Below are 14929 nucleotides of genomic sequence, written 5' to 3' on the forward strand. Positions count from 1 at the left end.
CAACAGTTAAGCAGGGGGGTGCATTTTATGTTGTGTGGTTGTCAGTGATTTATAAAATACTGCGTGCGTAGAAGCAAGAATAGGTATAACTACATTAAAAAATGTCTACCCATCGTAAGACTTATAGTTGTTAGCTTTAATGTGCTACATTGTCTCCCTGAGTTGAAGCAAAGATTTGGGATACAAAAGTCTGGTTACTTTCCACTAAACATTCAAAGGCTGGAGTGATGGAGGATTTGCAAGAAAATTTTATTTTTGAGGGAACAATTAAAACTTTTTGATTTGACTTTCCCCTTGGAGTTTTGGCATTGCTGACATTTCACCTTAAGAGTTTTGCTGATATCAAAGTCCGGGTAGAGAGGGCCTTCTCCACTGTTGATGTGGCCGGCGGCATTTCCTTTGAAAACAGAACAAAAAAAGCACACACCATCGAATCAAACCTGCATTCAAAAATGGCCCAGTTTGGCATGAAACCTGCACCTCTGGTAACCAAATACAAAATATTAACACTGCTTTTACGAATCCCATACCTAATGGCATACTGTATGCATTGCATGGTGCACTGAAAATGTTAATGCTGAGGTCTACATTGATTGCTTACATTTCAAACAGTCTTAGACAGATAGCACAGCTAGTGAATTTTTTAAAAGTCATACTAAATACTGTAATGCAAGTAGGTGTAATGGTACAAATGCTACTCCATATAATTTTTTGCAGGAAACGGGAATGGTAAATTGTATGTTTAACACTCACTTTGGCGCCAAATTTGCAGTGATGTAGCCTGATAAAAACAGAACTCAAACAAAAGCAAAGGGTAAAAGAACTATACATCAAATAAAATCACATTTTTTCCATGTGGAGCAGGGTTCACAGCAAACCTTTGAAACCCTTAAATGCAATTTAGTGGGCAGCGTGGCAAATTGTGGAGCACCCTATACTCGATTCTGGTACCTCAACTACCGCTGCATGATACTGAATGTTATATCGCTAGGTTTAAATCTAAGATACTTAACTGCCCTTGTGGATTTTTCTGCAGTGTTTCGTATAAGACATAAACGCATAGTTTAAGATGTTCGGGCAACTACAGTTCAGGTGTCACTGTTGGCTTTCCTGGGCTCAAAGTGGGGTGGAAACGGGGATATCTAGATTCACTGCCTTTTTCACTTACTTTAAGTTGAAAACATTTATACAAGTAATATCTCCTTTTCATTGTGATCTTATTTGTGATATAGTTTACTTGAGAGTTGAATGCTGCTGCATATTCTGCACCAAGTGAAAGATCGAATCTTCAAAAAAACTTAAGGTTCGCCAACGGAAGCCGCGGAGGTTCAGTCATTCACTGTACAGTACTTCTCTCGCCAGCAGTTGTGGCCCCGAATTGCTGCTGCTCGTCGACATGTATAAATCTCAACTGATGATTGGTAGGCCGGTCCAGACGGGAGGTGTAAGGGGACTGCGGATTGGTAAGAACCTCCCCGGCATGTGTTTGGCTGTTGATGTTACTCCGCTGACTGAGTGAGCCCTTTAACAATGGGGCGAAAAGTAACTGTGTGTGTGAAGACTGAATAAAGTTTTACATGGAGCGTTTAGCTAAAGAGCAGCGTCTGAAGCAGCTTCAGAGAAAAAATCAAATCAAGCCAGGCTAAAACTCCTTTCAAGAAAAAGACGAAGAAAAGTTTTTAATCGGCGTTAACAGTATTTAATGGGTTAATCGCAGGAATGTCTTTATAAAGGTAAGTTTTTGTTTTGTTGATTTTTCTTTTTTCACAACAAACTAAAAGCAGATGTGGTTTAAGTTTAAACGAGAACGCCTTCGCTGCTCAGTTTCTCAGTGTTGGTTGGTGGCTGCTGCAGCTTTTGTCATCTACTTGTACGGTGAGTGCTTTGCGATCCTCACTGTTCCATCGGCGTCTACAGCCTTTCCCGATTTGCTATGATTGGAGGCCGTGCTCTTTGTGCCATCGGTTTGTCAACTCTTTAAATTAGGAACTGCATTAAAGAGGAAAAGTTAAGTACGCGTGGTCGTTTCATGGATTGCCTCCGTCTGATTTCAATGTAGGGTTGATAATGATTATTATCATCAGAAGTTGTGAAGACCTGCAAATTGCAATAACAGACTCGAAAAGAGGGAGTTGGGAGAAGCTGATGGGTTGCTATATTGGACTAAAGTAACCCGGGTAGATCTATTCCACGTCTTGAAGTCGAATAAAGGAAGTTGTAAGGTACTTAGATTTGATGCTTGGAATTGTTGGGTGGGAGGAAGGTAGAAACTTAGTTAACTGCTTGAGACTCAATAATTGTGATCTCTGAGGTTCCGTACGAGTGTTTTCAAGTAGGGACCCTGAGGTGAAATAAAAGTGCATTTCGCATGAATAACACTTAGCGTACGATTTTGTGTTCAGGACCTGCTGGACATCTTGATACTCCCATGGAGCTTCAGGGCCAATGGTGGAAAGGACAACTGGCTGCAGACATATACCAGGCTCTCCGCAGTAAAGTAGGTTGAACACATTTAAGAGATGTACTGACAATTTAATTTGTAACTTTTTGATTTGCTCCAGCAAGTGGTATATTGGCACTGCTGTCCAGTTTAATGCATGTTGTTTAACTCTTTCATTTTTTTATAAACATTGACCCCTGCCATCCACCACCCTCTGATTTCTTTCATATTAAGGGCTAATTTAAAAGCCATAAAATCTGCAAAAGCTTGCAATGCTTGTTTTAAAAAAATCGTTTTGTTAATACTTGTTATTAATCAAAAAATGTTGTTACTGATCTAAAATTGAGTTCCTTATGATGCATCTCTTTTTCTAAATCTTAATTGCTGGGTTCTGTAATGGAGGTTTTTTTTTTTTCCTCCAAGTGTTCATCATAGGCTGAAGCATGCTGCAACATTCAAATTTTGCTAGCAAAAAATTCTACATTTTTATATTTTGCAAATTTGTCTTGTATTTTTCATTTTTTCAAATGATTTTACCGACTCAGAAATCTGTAATAAGCTAGTTGAGAGTGTTCAGGAAAGTAAGGTAAGTGCTATATGACATTGTTTTTGTTCTTTTTGATTGCATTACATTTACTTATTTGGCTGATGCCTTTAGCCAAGGCGACTTGCAACATTTATGATACAATTGGTTACTTTACTTTTGGTTTTCCTAGTGGAGCACAAGCAGGTCAAGTGACTTGCTCAGGATCACACAGTGTCCATAGCAGGATTTGAACCCACAGCCTCAAGGTTTGCAGTCCAAAGCCTTAACCACTACACCATGCTACTTACCTTGCTACTTAATTTTTATACACAACTAATGGAAATAACTCTTAGAATCACATTCCCAAACGAACTTTTTCATTTTTCATGTTGATGGGCAAAAAAATGTTTTTTTTTCATTATTTTGTGCATGAAACTTAGTGCTTATGATGGAATACAATGCCCCCCTTTACACCTTGCATTAACCTGTACATTTGTCGATTTGAGTTAAGTTAGCAATTGACTAAATTTTAAATGTCATGAGTAAATGAACTTGTGATAGGAAATGGAGATGGTCGAGAACATATACTGGCTACCTTTAAGACAAGTCTAAATGCAAATGCATTTTCTATCCACATCTAACAACCATTTGAGAGTAAGTTTTTTTTGGAATTTTGTGTGGGGAGGGTGATATTGGCTCTCTGTATGGACATGATGCAAACACTGGACACATTTTAATGCCAGGTGCAATTGGGGACCAGTAGTCGGTAGTTTGATACAGTGAATATATAGAAGAATCTCCAACAAATACAGTATGTTTAAGTAAAATGTAATATTTTAGCAATGGCAAGTGGTGCATCAGTCTGTTGACAAACCCATTTAATCCAGTACAGGGGCACAGTTTCATATACTAAGAATACTTGCATGTCTTTTGCATTTATCTACAGTGGACTTGGTTACCACTGATGCAGTTTGCATTGGCAGAAGGGTAGCAGATGTATTATGAGTGTAGTTCTGAACATTTCAATGTTAATGTCCTGGTGGGGTGGGTTGAAAACAATTTATTTTGTATAATGGTATTCCCTGTACAATGCTTTGGATTTATTTAGATCCAGGGTGGGATGACCTCTTGTCTTGTTCATGCTGAAATTTCTATAGGGACCTGGGGTACAGTCAACAGTGCATGGACTACTCTAAACTGGGAATTTTTGTTTGAGTGGCCAGTTGCTGTATATTCCATCCTCTTGCCCAGCCTCACTTCTACAATATACTCCTTGCTTGTGGCTCCTTACAACTCTGTACTGAGGAAATCCGGTTCAGAATACGTGTGTAATTTAAATATATCGGACTGTTGGAATATTTATTCCTACATTAAAATTTGTGAATTTGTTTTTCACCTCCTAACATTTTGAGTGTATATGTATTTCACCTTGTACAAAATTAGAAGCTAAAGAGTTAGCCAGTGTTTTGTATTGTTATACAATTCAAATACTTTCACCAAAATGTATTTTATAGCACTGTCTCTGGATATACTGTATACATTTAAAAGGCTGAATTGATTATTTCTTATAATTGAGGTTATAACTGTCAAATGTGAGGCTTTAACTGACAATAACATTCAAGTACTGCTGAATCTCCTACATTGTATTCCTTACAACAAAGGACTACATCCAGTATTGTTCTGAAATTGATTTGTATAGCCAAATGTACGTGTGGGTGTGTGTGGGGGGGGGGGGGGGGGGTTATCAAAAAGTTTTGAACCTGACCCCAAAAGAGGAATTCTGTAGTGCTTACTTTGCAAGTGGGCAATGTGTATACTAAAATGTGATATAAATGTTTATGGAATGTATGGTGTATGCTTCTTGTTTCAGAACATAGACAAGTAAACAAGAATGCTCAACACTGTTAACACATTCAGTGGTAGCATGAGTAACACTAGGGAGCAATATGCCATTTAATGATTTATTGTCTAGTTAATGCATACCATCTTCCACTATAAAGAGGGAGGATAGTTGTTGGTTTTTTTTTTCCTTGTGTCAGAACTTCTGTGAAAGATGACAACTGATCAGGCCAACCTTCAGCATCAACAACCGGAGGAAAGTTAAAGAAAATATCAACATGGAGGAAGTCCTAATGGATACAGGCACTATATGGTTCAACTGAATCCATTATTTTTTGAATAGTTAAACAAGAGGAACATTTGTAGATTTTAGGATTCCATAATGATATGTCTCAAAAGTATTACTGCATCTTGTGTTCCAAAAACAACCTTGAGCTAATAAATTAAAACTGGGAGAAATTTATGAAGAGTTCCATAACTGTTAATGAAACTTGGATACTATTATCCATAATTCAGTCAAAACAATTGACATTTGGCAATTCTCTCAACACTTAAAAAAAAAAAAAAAAAAAAATCATGGTCCAGGCCAGTCATTGGTAATAATCTGGAATTTTAATGATAAAAAATTATGTGGTCTGGATGGATTACGTGTCTCGGAATGAACACTTAATCAGTTGACTTTATGCTGATTTACTTTCTTCGCAGCAGGCTGAGTGAAGATAAAGAAAGCTGTTATATATCCACCTTCAGCTTTGCAACTGCATTTCTTTCACAGGCACTTGGTTTTTGTTTTTAGCAAATCATAAGAGCATTATGACTGAATCACTGAAGTTGTCGCACTATATTTGATGAGAATGGATGTGTGCTGTGATGGTGTACAACTTCCTGTGATTGCTTTAAGATTATGTAAATGAAAGCTATGGCTATCTCTAATGTAGTGTAATTCTGGCTTAGTGTATCTCCAGTTACTGCTAAGTGACAAGTTTTAAGCAGCTTTGATAGCAATAATGTGCCTACAAATAGGACATGTTACCACTTGCATAAAGCACCATAATTTCATAAGGTGGGTTTAAGGATTCTGATTAAATGATGAATGGATCCATCAATTTTGATTTGTCATCTTTCTTGTGTTTGCTTCAAGAAAATAAGCAGGATTACAATATTGTAAACATTAGTAGAAAAGTTTCAACACATAATGCATCTGAGAGGTATTCAAAGTTTTAAGCCTCAACCATTTAAAGAAATGCCATTTAAAACCAAACTAGTTTCACTTCAGAGGCCAGCCTGCTGCAGTAATCCTGTGAGAGTTAACAGCCAATGAGCTCTCCCTCAGAAATGCCCACAAGCTATGGGTAAGCATTTTGTCCTGTGCAAATGGAGGGGAGACTTGTTGAACTTTAGAGCCATCTCAGATTATGTTTAGTGTTTCTTGTTTTACATGTTTTGACAAAGTGGAAAACAAAGATTGACCATGATTTTCTGTTATTCTAAGGTTTTGACTTGCTGCCAAAATAATTCAACATTACAGTACTTTGATGGTGCAACTTTCAATTCTGGAACCTTGGCAAAAAGTTGTGAACGAATTGTGTAATTACTCGAATCCGGCGATTCCTAATTCTTTAATCTGACACCCTTTAAAGTTTATATTCTCACCAGATAGAAGTTTTTGAGTTCTGTAGTGTGATTCCACCTTTAGTGTAAATGTGCTAAAAGTAGAAACAGTAGTTTGCTAGACTTCAGTGTTGTGCTGTAATTTTACTTGCTGATGATCCATGAATGTTGCTTCTCTCCAATTGCATTTGCTCATACTAGTTTTCTTCAGCATACTAGTATTGGAATATGGGACAGACACTACAGCCATTTGACTTTGCCAAATAAAGTGCTTCCTATAGACAGATGAGCCAATTGAACGAGATGTATAATTTTAATTGTTTTTTTTATTTTTTCCCTGATCAGTATATCTTGAAAATGTTCTTGGTTTTTCCAAAGAAAAAATTTCCTTATAACTAGATGATTCTTTGTTTACATACAGTATTTCTCAAAGTGATTACAGTAGTATTTGAATGTTCCCAGGTTCACAATGGAATTCTTCAGAAATTTGTGGGAGGATTTAATTATGCAGCACAGTATGGGTTAACTTAGCTCTGAAAGTGTGGCATAAAGGAATTGGTATCCTGTTTTGGTGTCAAACCGTGGACCATTTATTTGCTTTAAAAAATTAGTTTGGTTGAACTCTACTTTTAAAAAAGAAATGCAGTTGTTAGTGCTATTACCTCAAAGAGTCCCACCCCATGTTGCTGTCTATCTGGATTTTTCTGCTCTATCTTTATTGACTTTGAGTATTTTGATTTTCCTCCCTCCTATACGCGTAGTACTTTGTGCTGAATATGGGTCTATGGAAGAGTAGGCCCTGTTGTTCCTATTCATGGTTGGTTTCTGCCATTGTTTGTTTGTTTACACCTCTGAGTTTGTTAAAGTATGTTTAAAACTGTATTCTGCTATAACCATGTATGGTGTCCTAATGTACTTAAGGATTTAACAGGTTTTCTTTATTTTTGTAGGAGCTAAAATTGCCATCTTACAAAGGCCAGTCTCCACAGCTTAACCTCAGGCGTTACTTTGCAGACTTGATAGCCATAGTAAGCAATCGCTTCAGACTCTGCCCAGCAGCTAGGCATCTTGCTGTCTACTTATTGGACTTGTTTATGGATCGCTATGACATCTCTGTCCAACAGCTCCATGTGGTGGCTCTCTCTTGCTTGCTTTTGGCTAGTAAGTAAAATATAACCTGCACTTTTTGTCTGCCCTCCATGTGTAGAATTTGTCTTTATTGTTTATGGTGTGTGTGTGTCCGTGTGGTGTGTTTGTGTGTGTTTATATATATATATATATATATATATATATATATATATATATATAATTTTATTGTAATCATTCCATACAAATAGATCAATTTTTACAAAAAAAAAAATGATTGAAAACAAATCAACCCCCACCCCTGAGAAAGAGAGCATGGCCTACAGAGTAAAACTTAAATTCTTCAATTTATTTATTTTTACTATTTTTAACAGGCGGATACAGATAAATTGAGAAGGAAAAGAAATGGGGAGTGAATTTCCCCTTGGGGATTAATAAAGTATCTCTATCTATTCTACTTCCTCAGTGCTTTAAGAGCTTATTCTAAAATATTATTGATTAGATCCTGCCAGGTTTTGAAAAAGTTCTGCACAGATCCTCTAAGTGAGAATTTGATTTTTTCCAATTTCAAATAATATAAAACATCAGTTATCCACTGACTTAGAATAGGAGAGTTAGGATTCTTCCAGTATGCTTTGTGCATATGGAGCTCGAATGAATTCTCTGCATTGCTACCTTCCACTCCTTTTCTGATATGTTCAGTGAGAGATCATTTTCCCATTGTGCTCTTGGATCTTTGAAAGGGAGGGACTGAAATATTTTTATATATTGCAGAAATGCTGTCGGAGTCCTCGAGACTGCAATATTTTTTCCAGCGTAGAGGAAGGTGGGAGATGAGGGAAAATCGGGCAGGTTCTGTTTAACAAAGTTTCTAATTTGAAGATAGTGAAAGAAATGTGTTGCTGGGAAATTTAAATTTGGAATGTAATTGTTCATAGGATGCAAAGATGTTGTCTATATAAAGATCTCTAAGCAATTTAATCTCAAATGTTTTCCAGATATTAAAAACTGCATATGTTTGCGAGGTGTTTTTTTTTTTTTAAATTAGTAAATGCTGAGTACAGATATACTCATTGAAGAATAAGTCATGTGTTTAGCCTGGAAGACATAACTACTGTTGTTTACTGCTTTAAACATTACCAAATACAAAACTAGAGTTCTGTTTGAAGTACTTTAATTGTCAGACCATATTTGAGGCCAAGGTTAATTGATGATTAGAATTAATTGAAGACTTTTTAAAAAGCTCAAATCTGTTATTTCCTTGCAGAGAAAAATGCATTTTTGTAAATGGCATGTTGAACTTTTTACCCCATGTGTTTTACATCATGTTGAAGACCACACCTAAAGGCAATTTCACACACTAGGATAGACGGCACATGAAGCAAGTTATAAAATGTACACCTGGCACAATATTCAGGTTCATTCAAGAGCTGTGGAAGTAGGCTCCAGAACCAGGGTCTTAATTTTGGTCTGAGTGCTACTGTGGCTGTAGGTTTGAATTCTAACCCATTTCCTAAGTAGTGACCAGTTAATTCGCAGCAAAAACTTTTTCTCTTCATTTTAATTGACTTGTTTTTTTAAGATCCAGTCCTCTGAATTGCTTCATTTCCAAAACTGTTTTCTAAGAACAATGTCAAATTTCTGGACCTGAGCAGACCAACATTAATGATACCTTTACCTCTCTTTTCAGATATTGTATGATGGACACCGGTTGCTTGTCATGTGTTGGCTCATTTTGTATCTCTCTATTGTTTGCTGCTAATTAAGGGAAAAACAAATAAGGGGTTTGAGTCTTAAGAAGTCAATTTAAAATTAAGGCAATTGAGTTAATAAGCTGAAATATTGGTAACTAAGTTAAGGTTTAGAATGAAAACAGACTCCAGTCCTGGAGGGCTACTGTTGCAGTCGAAGACCCCCATTATAGTACCTTCTCAATCCATTTTAGGGTTGCAGGGTCCTACGGCTATCTGGCCAGGATTGGGCATAAGGCTGAAAATGGGCCTGGACAGGACTCTAGTTCATTTAAGACCACTTTCATACATACATACATACACACACACACACACACACACACACACCCCATATATTCACAAACAGTGACAATTTGCAATTGGCAATTAACCTACATAAAAAGTTTTGTAATTTCATCTTTGCTTGTGCTTGTCTGGCTGTACTAATTTTCTTGAAATGGGACTTGCAAAGTTATGACGAGTTAGGGAATAACCAAACTAAAAGGAAAACTTTCTCTGAGCAAGTGGCCATTATGAACATCTGTTTAATGTGGGGCTGTAATAGTATATTATACTGTGTCCAGATTTTCTAAGTCCTCAACTGAGACACTTGTATGTGCTCACATAAAGCCCATCCTCATTTGTTTAATGTATGCTTTATCTCATCATCAACAAAGAAGGTTCAGAGCATGAGTTTTTTAGAAGGGGGGAAAAAACCCACCATGATTCTACACATTGTTAAAAGTGGAATCAAATGGCATTTTGTTCAGGTTTTTGGTCACACGATGCTGTTCAAATTTAAGACGAGTTCTTAATTAGGCTTTCCCCATCTGTGTTTTGACCATGCTATTATGCATATATTGGAGCTGCGGTAAGCAAGGATCCCCTTGGGAGTTTTGTATGCACTTTTCTAAATACATTGTGATGATTGTTTCAGCAGGGCAATATTTTATTAGATGGGCAGCCTGTTCAAACAATTCAATATTCTTCAGTTACTCATTGGGACATATACAGTGCATCCGGGAAGTATTCACAGCGCATCACTTGTTATGTTACAGCCTTATTCCAAAATGGATTAAATTCATTTTTTTTCCTCAGAATTCTACACACAACAACCCATAATGACAACATGAAAAAAGTTTACTTGAGGATTTTGCAAATTTATTAAAAATAAAAAAAATGAGAAATCACATGTACATAAGTATTCACAGCCTTTGCTCAATACTTTGTCGATGCACCTTTGGCAGCAATTACAGCCTCAAGTCTTTTTGAATATGATGCCACAACTTGGCACACCTATCCTTGGCCAGTTTCGCCCATTCCTCTTTGCACCACCTCTCAAGCTCCATCAGGCTCGATGGGAAGCGTCGGTGCACAGCCATTTTAAGATCTCTCCAGAGATGTTCAATCGGATTCAAGTCTGGGCTCTGGCTGGGCCACTCCAGGACATTCAGAGTTGTCCTGAAGCCACTCCTTTGATAACTTGGCTGTGTGCTTAGGGTCGTTGTCCTGCTGATTGATGAACTGTCACCCCAGTCTGAGGTCAAGAGCGCTCTGGAGCAGATTTTCATCCAGGATGTCTCTGTACATTGCTGCAGTCATCTTTCCCTTTATCCTGACTAGTCTCCCAGTTCCTGCCGCTGAAAAACATCCCCACAGCATGATGCTGCCACCACCATGCTTCACTGTAGAGATGGTGCCAGGTTTCCTCCAAACGTGACGCCTGGCATTCACGCCAAAGAGTTCAATGTTTGTCTCATCAGACCAGAGAATTTTCTTTCTCATGGTCTGAGAGTCCTTCAGGTGCCTTTTGGCAAACTCCAGGCGGGCTGCCATGTGCCTTTTACTATGGAGTGGCTTCCGTCTGTCCACTCTACCATATAGGCCTGATTGGTGGGTTGCTGCAGAGATGGTTGTCCTTCTGGAAGTTTCTCCTCTCTCCACTGAGGACCTCTGGAGCTCTGACAGAGTGACCATTGGGTTCTTGGTCACCTCCCTGACTAAGGCCCTTCTCCCCCGATCGCTCAGTTTAGATGGCCGGCCAGCTCTAGGAAGAGTCCTGGTGGTTTCGAACTTCTTCCACTTATGGATGATGGAGGCCACTGTGCTCATTGGGACCTTCAAAGCAGCAGAAATGTTTCTGTAACCTTTTCCAGATTTGTGCCTTGAGACAATCCTGTCTCAGAGGTCTACAGACAATTCCTTTGACTTCATGCTTGGTTTGTGCTCTGACATGAACTGTCAACTGTGGGACCTTATATAGACAGGTGTGGCCTTTCCAAATCATGTCCAACCAACTGAATTTACCACAGGTAGACTCCAATTAAGCTGCAGAAACATCTCAAGGATGATCAGGGGAAACAGAATGCACCTGAGCTCAATTTTGAGCTTCATGGCAAAGGCTGTGAATACTTATGTACTGTGCTTTCTCAGTTTTTTTATTTTTAATAAATTTGCAAAAATCTCAAGTAAACTTTTTTCATGTTGTCATTATGGGGTGTTGTGTGTAGGATTCTGAGGGGAAAAATGAATTTAATCCATTTTGGAATAAGGCTGTAACATAACAAAATGTGGAAAAAGTGATGCGCTGTGAATACTTTCCGGATGCAATGAAGCTTGAAATCAGGACTGTCCCTGTCACCAAGACGTCTGGCCGTGCCTAGTGAAGTATAATGACCATGAAATAGTGAATCATTATGTATAAATGATGGAGCTGTGAGCTTGGATTAGTGTAAGGTAAATAGTACTGACTAGATGTTTGTTTACTCTCTGCACTATGGGTTACATGCCTTATGGTTCATAAGTCATAACGGGTAACTTAAATGCTCTTAGGGCACCAAGGTGTGGAGAGGGAGATGCATGCAGACAGTTCTGCACACACTGAACTGGACTTGCGGTCCCACATGTGCGCAACCAGCTGTTGACCACAACTTTCTACTTGCACACGCAGTCTACTGGTTTTTAATTAACTTGTGTTGAGGAACTGTTTGGTTTCAGTAGTATCTATTGGAGATAGGAAAATAAACAAAGTAAGCAAGTTGGTGTAACTGCTGTGAAGGTACAATGCCAAATTAGTAGGTGAAGTCACACAGAATATTAAGTTTAATTTCAATTTCTAGAAAATTGGTTAATTTTGTAGGGGGGCTGAGTTATTTCATGCGTATAGACAGATATAAAGCCAGACAGACATGGCTATCACAATAGGTGCTTTGCAGTTTATGCAAATGCAGCAAAAAAGAAAGACGTTGAAGATGAATTATTTTCTGATAATTTAAACATATACTTTATATAGCACTATAATAAAGCTAATAGTTTTAATACTGTAAATACTAAAAATACTTTTTATTGCTTCCTCTTCTCTTTGCAAGGTAAATTTGAAGAAAAGGAAGACCGTGTACCTAAACTTGAGCAACTTAACAGCTTGGGCTGTATGACCAACATGAACTTGGTATTAACAAAACAAAGCCTTCTGCATATGGAACTGTTGCTGCTAGAGACCTTTCATTGGAACTTGTATTTACCCACCGCTGCTCACTTTATTGACTACTATCTATCAATTGCAGTTCATGAAACTGATCTACATGATGGGTGGCCAATGGTTTGCCTGGAGAAAACAAAACTGTACATGGCAAAGTATGGAGATTACTTTCTTGAAGTATCATTGCAAGGTATTGGCTATCTGCAGTTAATTTTAGACATCAAAATTTTAAGACCAGGTTTAATATGTACATCATAAAATACCATGCAAATTTTAATATTTACAGTATAAACCCAATATCAGTTTTTATTTTAGAATCTGCTTTCATGTGGTAAAAATGTTCTTTTTGTGTTCTGTGAATAGTTGCCTATTATTAATTTCAGATGCATTAAATGTACAAAGTCAATTTATACATTGAGCTGTTTAGTTGTTGGTGTGTGAAGTTGCATATCATTTTTTGCTTTAATTTGTGAGGTATGATCAATTTACAATAGTACTGCAGTATCACTAATATTGTGCATTCTTCTCACCAGATCATGTATTTTTAAATTACGCTCCATCATTAGTTGCTGCTGCTTGTGTAGGATCTTCAAGGATTATCCTTCGCCTATCACCAACTTGGCCAACTCGACTACACCGCCTTACTGGCTATTCTTGGGAACTTTTAATACCCTGTGTAGAGCGATTGTTAATGTAAGTAAACTCCTATTTCAGTCTGTTTTGCTGTTTTAATGTTTAGAGATATTGGTTTATTTAGATATTTATCAGAAATTCTTAGTTTACAATAATAAAGACTGAATTATATTTAGTTGGTGTGCTTCAGCTTTATGTTGTCAGTAGCAGCTTAATTAGATGGACCTTTAGGATTAATCCAGATGTAATTATCTCAAAGTACAGTATGAATTAAACATAACTGATATTTAACTAAGTAATTTAAGAAGTTACATGTATCCATTCTGTGTGTCACAAAGATGGTCATTGTAGGGTGCTACTTTACCAGAAAGTAAAATGGGCAAAAATGCTGATTTAAAGTATGCAAGTTCTGAAATGTTTTCTGCTTTTGTAATTAGTTTCAATTCTTTGGTATTTCAGTGCACATGATAATGATGTGAAAGAAGCAAACAAACAAAAAATTCAACATCCAAACTCCCAGACTGGCCATACAGTGTTTCCTGCACAAACCCAAGTCAATGCTGCACCACAGATGCATCAGACGGTCCCCCAGTACATCTCTCGACAACCGCTCCAGTATCAACAACAGAACTGCCAGCAGCTTTTGTCAGCATACACAATACAGCCCCATACTACTGGTTTACAAGCCAGTATTCAGCCTCATGGACATATACAAGCTGTAACTGGCCTGACACTACCTGCTGCTTTGGATGTTAAAGTCAATGCGCCCTATAACAGGGCCTACCAAGTTAATGGACACTATGCATGTACTGCACCCTGTTTCGACAGGTGATGCATCTCTCTAAAATACCTTGTGGAAATACCTTTTAGAAAGTGTTTATAAAACCTTTCTTATGTTAACATTTAAGTAAGAAGACTGAAATTTGCAGGTTTGGACAGCATTCTGTGAACTACATGAAGATGTGTCAAGTGTAAGCTTAACAAACCTATGCTTTTTTTTAAAAAAAAAAAAAAAAAAAAAGAGAGAAAATATTTGGCATTATTCTGTAACCTATCCTTGAACAGCATGTGCAATATTATTGAAGTCTATGAGTGATTGAACATTAACTTTTTCTTTCACATGTATGCCTAAAAAGATTTTAATATTGGAGATACTGTGATTTGCTTTTTTTTTTTTTTTTTTTTTTTTTTTTTTTATTTTAACTAATATTGCTGGTGAGCAGAGAGCAGAAAACCTGCAACCACGGAATTCTTATCTGTATACAGATTGAAATAATAGAAATTAGAAAACTGTACACAGTTAAGTATCTGGGTGGTATGTATGTATGTGTACATTTAGGAAGGCTGAATGGATAAGGACAACTCTGGGTTCTAATAACCAAAATGGTTTGCAGTATTAGATCAAGTCTACCTCAAATGAAATGAATGTAATCTTCCACTCAAGAATAATCTTCATAAAATATTTATTATAATTATCACTGCAGAAGTATTACAGTGTACTGGTTTAATTGATTCTTTCATACCGATTACTTGAATATGCATTGTTGCGTTATTTTTTTTTTTTGTTTGTTTGTTTTGTTTTTTTT

The 14929-nt window shown here is 37.2% G+C and overlaps 1 protein-coding gene across 3 annotated transcripts; it reads left to right on the top strand.

Moving 5' to 3' along the window:
• Positions 1-1466: 1466 nt before the first annotated feature.
• On the top strand, positions 1467-14373 carry ccnj (cyclin J). 3 transcript variants are annotated; one of them, XM_028795344.2, is made up of 6 exons: positions 1467-1733; positions 2403-2497; positions 7367-7577; positions 12601-12900; positions 13244-13403; positions 13803-14373. In XM_028795344.2, the coding sequence occupies exons 2-6, from the start codon at positions 2429-2431 to the stop codon at positions 14173-14175; spliced, it is 1113 nt and encodes a 370-aa protein (XP_028651177.2). In that variant the 5' UTR covers positions 1467-1733; positions 2403-2428; the 3' UTR covers positions 14176-14373. The 3 variants fall into 3 exon arrangements, with proteins under 3 accessions (XP_028651177.2, XP_051778441.1, XP_028651178.2); XM_051922481.1 differs by lacking the exon at positions 1467-1733 and adding an exon at positions 1750-2222; XM_028795345.2 differs by lacking the exon at positions 1467-1733 and having other exon boundaries at positions 2236-2497; positions 13277-13403.
• Positions 14374-14929: the final 556 nt, after the last annotated feature.

Source organism: Erpetoichthys calabaricus, chromosome 2 (assembly GCF_900747795.2).
Source record: "Erpetoichthys calabaricus chromosome 2, fErpCal1.3, whole genome shotgun sequence".
NCBI lineage: Eukaryota > Metazoa > Chordata > Cladistia > Polypteriformes > Polypteridae > Erpetoichthys > Erpetoichthys calabaricus.

What these genes read in the sequence shown, in the direction of transcription:
- ccnj (XM_028795344.2), top strand. Translation starts at nt 2,429, where the DNA reads ATGGAGCTTCAGGGCCAATGGTGGAAAGGACAACTGGCTGCAGACATA. An exon ending in ACCAGGCTCTCCGCAGTAAA is followed by an intron (nt 2,498 to 7,366) that starts GTAGGTTGAACA and finishes TTATTTTTGTAG; the next exon opens with GAGCTAAAATTGCCATCTTA. An exon ending in TCTTGAAGTATCATTGCAAG is followed by an intron (nt 12,901 to 13,243) that starts GTATTGGCTATC and finishes TCTTCTCACCAG; the next exon opens with ATCATGTATTTTTAAATTAC.